Source organism: Cariama cristata, unplaced genomic scaffold (assembly GCF_000690535.1).
Source record: "Cariama cristata isolate BGI_N322 unplaced genomic scaffold, ASM69053v1 scaffold11423, whole genome shotgun sequence".
NCBI classification, from domain to species: domain Eukaryota; kingdom Metazoa; phylum Chordata; class Aves; order Cariamiformes; family Cariamidae; genus Cariama; species Cariama cristata.
In genome coordinates, this window is record NW_009610153.1 from 1 (window position 1) to 10840 (window position 10840).

Genomic DNA, 10840 nt, shown 5'->3' on the forward strand with positions numbered 1-10840 from the left:
CAGCTACGGGACGAAGGCGCCGCCGCTACCGGGGGCAGGGGCTCCGTCCGCCGAGCTTTTTACATGGACACCGTCCACTCGAAAACGCGGGGTACGGCGCTAAGGACACCCACGCGAAGGTGCAGGACCTGTCCCCGGCTCCCCCCCGAGCACACCCACGCAGGCGTACCCTCACCGCCTGCCCTGCTGTCCCGCAGTCCAGCGACGGGCAGAAACACAGCCTCTCCCCAAGGTACGAGTACCTCTGTAAACACACGTACGTACGTAGAGGTGTTGTAGCACCAAGTGCGTTCTCTGTCAGAAGACACCGACTGGGTGAAGGAGCTGAAGCCTTTGCCTAACTGCACTACACCTGTGTCCTCTGCGCTCTCCAGTTAACGGAAAAGCAGCTAAACGTGTGTTTACACATGTAAACAGGGCCAGGACAAGGTTTCTAAAGAAATTACAAAAATTTCAAGATATTATCACTTTTCGTCCAGTTCAGGATTACATCAGCATTTTAGCAACATGAAAACAGTAAAAAGCCTGAAGCAAGCCCTTCTTTGCTGCTGAAGGGCTGTCAGCAGCCCTTCACTTTTGCTCTTCCTCCGATTTTCCTTTCCTCCACCCCCCCACATCTGCTTTCTTCTCCCCTGCTTTCCACACGCACCCTCCCGCTGCCTCTTTCCACTGTACCCTTGCACATTCTTCTCCTGCCAAATCATGTTTCCAGTCTAAATAGCTCTTTGGCATGTAGCGAAGAGATTAAGGAGGTTCATACAATCGCCATATTTATGTATGACATTTTAGATGAGAATGAACAAACATTTTCTGTTTGTGAAGCACTTTTATTAGAAAAAAAACATTATGAAAAAGGTTCTGTAACAAGTAGCATCGCTGAAGTTCATGAGAATTTTTCCAAGTTGAAACTGAAACCTAAGGGTTGGGTTTTTTTTTCCCCCAAAGATCAGAACAGCTTGTCCGAGTCAAGGTTTTGTTCTTTTTCATAAACAGAATGTCCATGTTCAGAAGTTTTTGCAAGTATCTACATGAAATCCTATGACTGCATTTCATATCCTAAAGGATCAAGATCCTGGTCCAGAAGCATCAGAGAAGATTCCCTCAGCTTCTGTAGAAGCTTTCGGAGTTCTTCTTTTGAAAATACCTAATAATAAAAAAAACCATAATGAAATTATATTTATTTGCAACAAATAGCACTGATCTCAAAGTAAATGGTTAATCAAGTTACTAATTGTTTTTTTTTTTTTTTTCTTTCTCTTCAAGACAGTGTGAACATCACACATTTCAGAGTGGCATTTAGTAAGGGACTGGAAGCTAGTAGCAGTATCCAAAACCTGAAGGTAGTCTCAAGATAGCTCTGTCTCATAACCACTACAGAGATTATTGGTAAACAGCCAAGTTTAATTTTCCTGTTATTGCTGGCAGAGATCTTAAGCCAATCCAGGCAAATGCATCACAGTATTTTTCTTAGCCTTCATGTTTCTTTTCAGATTTCTAATCCTTGGGGTGTTATTTTTTTTTGGGGGTGGTGGTGGGGTGGCGGGGAGGGGAGGGAGTGTGAGTTTTTGTCTTTTAAGTGATAAAGTTCTTTCGAGTTGTTTTTCAGGCTTTTGGAAGGAAAGAAGGTTAGTGGTAAACCAACTGCTCCAAAACAAAACCTGCTTATACAAGGTTCTGAAATGCAACGGAAATAAAAAAAAAAAATAATAAAAAAAATTCAATTACAATTCTACAGCTCCACTTAGAATCACAGAATTGTTTTGGTTGGAAAAGACCTTTAAGATCATGGAGTCCAACAATTAAACTTATTTCAACTCAATAGCCCCCATCCAAAAAATTAGTAACTGCACTACTCAGAAGAGCTGCTTGTCAAAATACTGGCATCATCTTCGGTGTTTCAAAGTTAACTCTTTGATTCCTTCAGTCAGCATACAAGGAAACCCTTTATTACTGCAGTGAATGGGAAGAGATAAAGAAACTTACGATGTTAAGAAACATATGGCGTCTTCCTCTCTATATAGAAGCTTTTTCCCCAGTCAACCCACAGAGCTTTTAAATGGAAGCCCAGCTGCCTGCAGCTCTCCCTAACTCACCGTATAAAGCTTGTGTCGCTCAGAAGCAACCATGTCAGCCAGTCGCAGGCACTCCTGATACTGTCCAGTACTGTGTAACACCGTGTGCAGTAAAAAGCACGTCATTGGCAGACACAGCTTTCGCAGCAAAATCATCTGATGTGTTCGTTCAGGGTCATCCTCAGCATCCTTACCATAGCAAAACAACATATTAGTATTATGAACATCTACCTTTAAAAGGCAACTCAGCATAACCACATAATTAGTAGCGTCAGAGGCAAAAAACTGGACTAACCAGCCTAGACTGGACTGTCAGATCTGATTTATATGGTGACTGAAGGGGAAGCAATCTGTAACTGTTCGCAGCAAGGCCAGAGTCAATTAAACAGAAGCACATCAAACTAAAGATGACAAAGGTACAACTGGGTACAGTCTGCGCTTTGTGGTCTGCACCGTGATATAAAAATTAATTTTACCTCTCTAACGTCAACCATCCATCCTCCATCAACAAACAGCAACACATTGTACATTTTCTCTTTCACATCAGCTGTAAGAGCATCCAGGAGGCCTTTCCAAATACCATAATCCATCTGGCAAAGAAACAAAAAATAAACTACTGCAGAGCAGGATAATTTTCAAGGCTATTTTAACACAGGCTCTTCACCTAGCATGCAACAGCCAGCGCAGCTCCAATTCAAACCGGAATCTTCAGCCAACAGCTGAAACTTAAAAGCCTGCTGCTAACAGCTATTTCCATCCTTGCTTTATTCCCTGTCCAGAGTCAGACAGGTTGTTCAGAAGTAGAGCCACTAGAGGAAGATAATTTTAAACAACTTATTCTGCCATGCTTATAAAACAAATACTTTTTTTCATTCTGACCAGACATGCAAAAAAGAACTTTTGGCAAAACAAACAAAACAGCAGCAGCTTTAGAAAAGAAAATGTGACAAATACAAGAATAAAAGAGAGTTAATAGCAAAATCAAGTACTCAGATTTATTAATAAAACTGACCACACATTATAAGGAATATTTACTATTACATTACAATATTATATGTAAAGTTGAGTCATATTAAAAAATATGAGAATTTATTGTGCAGTGGCATTACTATTCTACTGTCTCATGCTCCCTCAACATAAAAATGGAATAATTTATAATAGAATTCTTAAGCAGTATGAATTAGCAGTCTTCTACTCTGTTTCACTAAACTAAGACTGCTTCCTAAGCAAGAAGGTGAATGTTTATAGTAAATAACTTGAACTTTTACCTACCTCATACTTCTTTTCTTTATGCTCATGGGCCACTTTTTCAGTGAAACTTGCTTGTGGTAACAAAGAAGGCTTCTGTGGAGCTGAGTTCATGTGTTTAAACCATTCGTTAAAGGTTTCATGGGCTTCCTAGATTGCATTGGAAACAGTGTTTGGACATTTTTGACTCATATAATTACAAGAATGTCATTAAGCACACAGCTATAGTGCATCCAGGAATCAGAAGTTACATCAAATGGGCAAAGCTTAAAGTTTCACCACTAAGGCAAAGCCACCGTTATTTCTAAATAATAACTTGGAATACGGCATATTTGAAACTCACCAAATATGCTCGAATACATAAATGTTCCCGAATAGCATTGTCATCTTCAGCTGGAAGCGGAGTATCCATTCCCTGTTCTTCCCATTGGTTATATATTTCTGCTATAGAGTCTTGGGGAATCTTCACAAACACATCTTTTGCAGCTTCATGTTTCTTGGATGCTATAAGAATGTGAACCGAGTATCAAGCGCTTTGCAATTTCCATACTTTGTTTTTAACTAACAAACCCATAGACTTTTTAATCTAGGCTTTTTAATAGACTAGGTTCAAAATTATATCAAATGTAGTGCCAAGAGCCAAAGAGAACAAAAATAACATTTAAAAAGTCTACAATATTTGTGAAGTTTAGTACCCAAGAACTTCCTCATGATTGCGTTGCTTTGCTTAAGTGCTTCCGCTCTCTGTGCAGGATCAAATACGAGCCAGTCAATTACATCTATTTTCAGCCGATCCACCTGTAAAAACCAATATATAGATTCACTAACATTTCAAGCACACAGCTGATGTTAGACACGTTAAATCTGGTCAATAAAATACACAAGTTTCTAGAGATCTTTGGACAGCATTATGACATGCTAGCAAGAATCGCTTTATTCACAACTTTAGTATCAAAAGCTCAGAAAACAATTTCTGCAACCCAGAATAATTCAAAAATCCATTTCTAAGTATTCCCAAGATATTCAGATCAATGGATGAGCATCAGCTCTCAAAAAATTTTTATGGATTACCATGCATCTTCCTCAAAGTTTAATATGAATACACCGTACAAACATGCTTTATGGAGCCCTTGCTATAATCTTCAGGGGTGCCATCAGCCTGCAACCACACTTTTCCAGCTCACGCGTTAGGTAAACTATGTATTTGGCTTAGAGAGTTTAAACTTTGCACTGAACAGCAAAAAAAAAAAAAATTGCCATGAGTTTGCAAACTATCAGTTGCTTTCTAAACAGAACTTTGAATGCAAGGTATTAACAGTACCTCACTGTCAATGAAATACCGAGTTGGATCCAACTGACACTCAACAGTGATGGCAAGGGAACTGTTAGTAAAGGCAGTGTCTGTCGTAGCTAGAATATGTCACTTGAGCATGTAATAAGGTACATCTGAGATCCAACGCATTAATCCTCATAATTCTTAGAAGCTACAATAATATCCTGCTCTCAGCTACAACATATTTTGTTATAGTCATTTCATGGGCTTTATCTTCACTTATTGTTTGCATACAGGCGTGCTGCTGAGCAACACACACCACAGCCCAGAAGATCAAGGAGATGGAGAAACACAAGTTATGAATTTGTGCAATTCAGTTCCTTACTTGGTCACATGGAAAGTGCATTTCCCTCACAGGCTTTTTCAAGGCAATTTCCACCATTGTTGAAAGAGAAGTATGGACCGTATGGGGTAAAAGACTCTGTAGTTGATTGCAAACTGGAATATCTGCCCTACGAAGTACACTCACCTCTGTTGTGTCCGTATCTAACATATGGTCATGGTGACTGAATTCACCAGCATCCTTCTTGCGGATGTTTTCAACAACAGTTTTTGTTATGGTTGCAACATCCAGACCTGGGTTAAGAGAGAACTATGTAAGAGTGATCATAAATTTGAACTTGCCACAAAATGAATTTCAGACTCCAGTTGTTGATCTTATTCCTTACTACTAGTAATTCTTATCAGTTTGTTCACACTCACATTGTCAGACTAAATTATAAGCTTTTGAGATAAGTAATTTATTGCAGGTATTTTAAAAGAATGGTATTTGAGATAAGAGAGATCATCAAACATGGGAAAAAGAATAAGACAAGTAACAAGTTTTTCAGTCTCTGCTGGTGACCAGCATACAGATATATTTGCTAAGACCACTGATTCCTACAATTCTGACGGCAAGACTAAGATTTGACAGGAATGTGCCAGGGGAAGCTCAGAATAGTTTTTTTACAGATGCTTAAGCAGTATGTTTTATTTTTGAAACCTTAGCCAAGTTTTTAAAAGAAAATGACTAAAAAAAAGATTTAAGAAAAGTTAGAAGTTAGACATGGAAGTCTACAGTAAATCTATTTCTCTGTGAATTCTGAGAGGCACAGAGCATTGCCAAACAATGGACAGCGTGCTGCTTCACTGTTGCCCCTCTTAGTTTGATGTATAGGCATGGAAGGAAGCTTACAATTAATGCAAGCAATCGACCACGGCTAAGAAAGAGCACTATAAATAGGACAAAAAAAAATAAAAAAAAAAATCAAGATACTCATCGCCTTCCTAAATCCACAAACAGGTATGTATTTTTATTATTAGTTTTCTGAAACAATAGGATCATGTCAAGCTTCAGAGCATATATTTGAGACAGGCAGCTGGCATTTTCTTCCTGCTGTGTTTGGACATAATCCAGAAGCAAAAGTGCTATGTAGCTTAATTCAGAAAAAGAACTGCAATTTTAGGTTAGTTAAAAATCACAATATACCTATTTGAAGAAGTGATCAGCAAATTTATTTAATTGATAAATGAAGAGACACAGGAAGGAAACAATGTCATCTTCATAGCTAGCTATTGCATTAAAAACTACTGAAAGACAAAATAGTCCAGGATATAAAGTGATAATTGGGGTATCAGCATATCTCACCTGCATCTTTTGCTAATTCGAGGCAGTGGTGACGTTGATCACTGTCAGTAACATCTTCGAGAAATAAAGCATACTGAGCAACACCTAGCTCTGGGGGCAGGTGGCTAACATAAAATGCTATTAAATCTGTGTGCTTCTCAGATATCATCCGCTGCAGAATAAGAAGTAAATATTTAGAAAAGCATAGTATATTCCTCTGTGTAAACACGTAACTGTGCTTATACTTACGTAAAAACAGGTTTTATGTAAAAGCATAAGTGTGAAACAAATTTCTGGTTATTTTGTTCTGATATAGGAGGATTCCACTTCTCAGCTTCTAAACATGGATCAATAAAACTGTCTCTTACTTAAGCACTGCTGACAGAAACTCTGCATATTAGGCAAGCTTCCATGTATCTCCTGAGAAGAGAGCATTAACTGCGTCATAGCTCTTTCCATCCTGTAACCTTAAGCCTCCTTTTCTTCCTCCTTTATGTCTAAATTACAGAGGAGAAAGTGAACTATATTTTTGAAAGCTTACCTGAATGTAGGTCTTTAGGACTTCAACAGAGACTTCCTCCTTATTGTAAACAAATATAAATTCAATTTTAAATCAGATAATGTGGAAAAAAACCCCCAACCCAAACTGGCCCCAACTTTACAGGCTACCACTATTACACAGACACAAGGTTATTTGCTTATCCCTGCTTCAGTAATCTACACAGTCAAACAGGCTCAGCTGGAAGAACTGTTTCTCTTGGAGAGTGATTAAAAAAAAAGTCTTCTGATTCAAAGATTTAGTGTTCCAAGGATTTTCTTTTTCAGCAACTGGATAATATAGTTTTTGGTCTAACTGGAAAGTTACTTTTAAAAATTGCTTTTCAAATATTTCGATTTTATAATTTTTTTTAATTAATAACTAAAATGTCAGGTGAACAGATGACTGCTGCAGTGTGCTACATGCACTGTTGTATTATAGAAAATTCTAATGTTCTTATGCACAGGGTATAAATATCACCTGCCTCATCTGTAATAGCCTACACCAAACAACCGAAGTATAGCCCGAGCACCTGAGACTGCTTTAGCTAAGACTCAAGCATTTGTTACTGTGAAGAACTATCATTTTAGTTTTATATGTGTAAATGAAATTAGAGACCTTCATCTAAGCATATACCTATATGAATTGTACTCAAACATCAAATAAGGAACATCACAAAAGCTTTCACAACTGCCTCTTCCCTCTGAGGTCTACTGAGGGTGATTGAGTAATCTTCCAGTAAATGCACCTACTCCAAAATTGTAAAGGCAGTAATCAACAGTTATGCACAATCCCATAACAGAATTTATGTAGGAAATTGCACCTTTTTTGTCCCCTCTCTTAAACATATGCTAATGACTAGTTCTACCATACTTTAGCTTAAAGATGTACTCGATCAAATTTTGAGTCTGGCTAAAAAATGTGTATGTATACACACACAAAAGTTCCTCTTAATTAGCTAAATGTTAACTGACTTCAAAATAAATTTCAACAAGGGAATGAAGCAATGATTAGAGGCATGAAAAAACGTAACAACTCAGAGCTATATTTAAATCATCTAATGAAAACACACATTTGTCTTTTGCCAAAATAGGTTACATTCAGAAAATTATTTGATACATAAGCGCTTCTAAATTTTAAAATAGCAGAAAAGGAGAGCTTCTAATTCCTTGTGATAGCTGTAATTACTCTTTTCTGACGCAATGTGACCCATCTGCGTATTTAGCATAAACAGGCTAGGTAGCTAGTAGGCTATACTTAGTATACATTTCAAGATTATCTGAAGCAAAACCATTTATGAGCTTATAGCAATAGGTACAATTCCAAGGACTGTGTATAAGATCAGGTTACATTCAAAGCACCTGGACTGCTATACATAAGCCTAATATTGAAGTTTCAGTTAGGTCCTTCTCAATAAAGGGCTTATGAGTAGAATCCATCATCCTCAAAAAATAATTTTCAAGCTGAACTGGAGGGGAGGCGGATGCTCTTTTCTGATTTTGACTCTTGTATTTAGGCTCCAAGATCAACAAATACACAATTTAAGCATGCAGCTCTTCATCAGCCTGGTAGTAATTTACCACCATTGTGTGTAGTTTATATATTTACACACAAGCATTTCTACTTCAAAGACTAGCTATTGCTATGACAACAAATCAAATACAAGTGAACTTACCTTAGTCTGAAGACCCAAAGTGCGGAAAAACAGAATAAGATGCGTCATGAAACGAAGGAGGTGTCCTGGGAGCACGCTTCTGTCTTTGGAAAGCCATCTGCTGAATTCTTCCATCAAACCTATGGAAAATGTCGACATTAGTCATATTATGGGGAAAAAACACCTAAGAAATATTTCAAAATTGTGCATTTATTCAACAAATGTAATTTAGCCTCAAAAGCTCAACAAAACAGAACAGCAACAGTTTTGGAAAGATTTAGCTATTTGGATTAAATTGCTCTATGTATTTTGTCATTTCTCAGAAAAAGTTCTAGCAATAGTCTCACATACATTCTGACATATTTACATGATTTCATAACTTCTTTGAAAACGACCTTGTATGCCAAACTGCAGAAAGTCCCTACAATTCTTGATTAAAGAAGCAGCTTAGCTTTCAGCTGGAGTTTGCCTACTGTGTGCTTCTAAACTCCATTCACATGTAAGTTTCTGGAAAGGTCACAAGAAATAATGTAGTCAGTTGACGTTTAAAAATCACTAAGAGAAAAGCTCACCATCCACATCTCCCAGTATAATGAATTTCTGAATCACATGATAGTGTTCTTGATTCTCCTCTATAACCCTCTGGAGAGAGAAAAAGAAAGTTCAACCTTCGAATAAAATCTTATAGCATAATGTATAAAGAAAGTAAACTTATAAATAAAGCAAAGGTTCCTTAGGGAAAAAAAATCTATCCTGTTTCAAAGGGTATTCTGCATAAAGAGCAGGAAAAAAGGCATCTCTCAATGTCAAATTACAAGAATATTGACAAACTGAAAGAACGAACCAGAATATAGATCTGTGGAGTTAATACTTTCATGGAAGAGATCCAAGACTAAGGGCTTTTTGCTCTGAAGAGGAGAATAAATAATGATGTCACAGAGAATAGATTCTACAAAGTCAAAGAAGCAGCAACAATGTGTATAAATCCTTAAAGAAAAGGTCTGTGAAACTTACTTGAGGAGGAAGAGAGTTTTTTTTTTCCCCGGTAGAGGAATTAATGCATGAAATACAATTCGAATGCACCTGTAAAGTTGCTATACGATGAGGACTATACTAGAAAGGCAAAAGCAGCTGGGTGTATCTGGGGCTGACTGCATCAATTTGTAAGCTGCTTTCAACATGTCTTTGTCTTAGCAATATGATAGATGCTGTATGTCTATTCCATCAAGTAAAAGTAAGTGTAGTTTCATTTTAGTCTTTACAAAATTAACGTGTAAGTTATATATTCCATCTTAAATGAAATAATTATCCTGAGTGTTAAAAGTAACAGAAACACAGTCTAAGCAAATATGCTTTTAAATTTTGAAAGGCCTGTTTCGAAACATGCACACAAACCTCCTATAAAGAAAACAGCATGTAATCATTTTATCAAAGTGTTAAACAGTTGATTTACTCTGTCTGCTTTGTATGTCTGGCAACACTTGACAGTCAGTTGTTTCTTTAGCCCACCCAGCTAGTTTGGCAGATACGGGGCAAGACAAAACTTGTATCTTTTTCATCATTAAAAGGTGGCAGCATATAGGAAAATCTATTTGAATTGAGAAATTACACATTACAGAGGTAGAAAACCTAAAACAAATCAGGTACTGTCCACATTTGAGTATTTCATTAAACAGTGTAGTAAAAGCAGAACCTAGTGAATAGTTAAAAATGGTAAACAGTGAGGAGAAACACTAATTATTAGGTACCTTTTTGTCTGTTCCCTGAAGTTCTTCAAAAACTTTTTCTGAAGTCCAGCTTCAAAGTAGGAGAGAAAAGGCAAAACATTACCTTGAATATTCCAAACAGATCATACAAGATCTTTTGTTAAGTGTAGGAGCATAACTTTACTTAAAACTTACTTTGTTTCTAAATAATCTCTAGGAAGCTCTTCTATCTCTTCTGCAGTTATTACTGAGGTTCGGATTTCCTGCTCAACAAGAGTGTCCACCATGACCCTGAAATATGCCCAAACAGTATCCTCCCAGGTATCACAAACTGGAAGAAGCTACATATTAAAAAAAAAAAAAAACCAGAGTAAAAATTATCAAGAGATGGAGAACTATCAGAATCCAAACAGAGCAACTGTGATTTAGGATCAGATTTCTGGACATCAAAGCAGACTAATAACCATCTTAAACAGCAGCCTTTCCTTCACCAAAGCAGGATACAAAAAAATCCTTCCACTGAGGAATACTCTAGTTCCTTGATTATTTTATATCAAAGGTTGTCAACTGAAATCGTCGTACCCTCCTTCAAGAGGCAGCACCACTCTGACACCATTCCCTATCTTGTGTACCACCCCAGAAAGAAAACCAATCCAGATGAAGACTATCCACTTTTCTGCCCG

General features: G+C 37.4%; 1 protein-coding gene across 1 annotated transcript in view; it reads right to left on the reverse strand.

Annotated features, from left to right (window-relative positions):
* Positions 1-973: 973 nt before the first annotated feature.
* Positions 974-10840, reverse strand: part of NUP107 (nucleoporin 107kDa) — a 26370-nt gene continuing 16503 nt past the window's right edge. Inside the window, exons 16-28 of the mRNA XM_009697779.1 lie at positions 10353-10498; positions 10200-10248; positions 9024-9093; positions 8473-8591; positions 6801-6839; positions 6281-6431; positions 5123-5229; positions 4016-4118; positions 3664-3824; positions 3345-3470; positions 2549-2662; positions 2094-2261; positions 974-1144 (exon numbers count right to left, since the gene is read on the reverse strand). Of these exons, the coding sequence (XP_009696081.1) occupies positions 1037-1144; positions 2094-2261; positions 2549-2662; positions 3345-3470; positions 3664-3824; positions 4016-4118; positions 5123-5229; positions 6281-6431; positions 6801-6839; positions 8473-8591; positions 9024-9093; positions 10200-10248; positions 10353-10498 (1461 nt within the window). The 3' untranslated portion in view covers positions 974-1036. The remainder of the gene's footprint in view (positions 1145-2093; positions 2262-2548; positions 2663-3344; positions 3471-3663; positions 3825-4015; positions 4119-5122; positions 5230-6280; positions 6432-6800; positions 6840-8472; positions 8592-9023; positions 9094-10199; positions 10249-10352; positions 10499-10840) is intronic.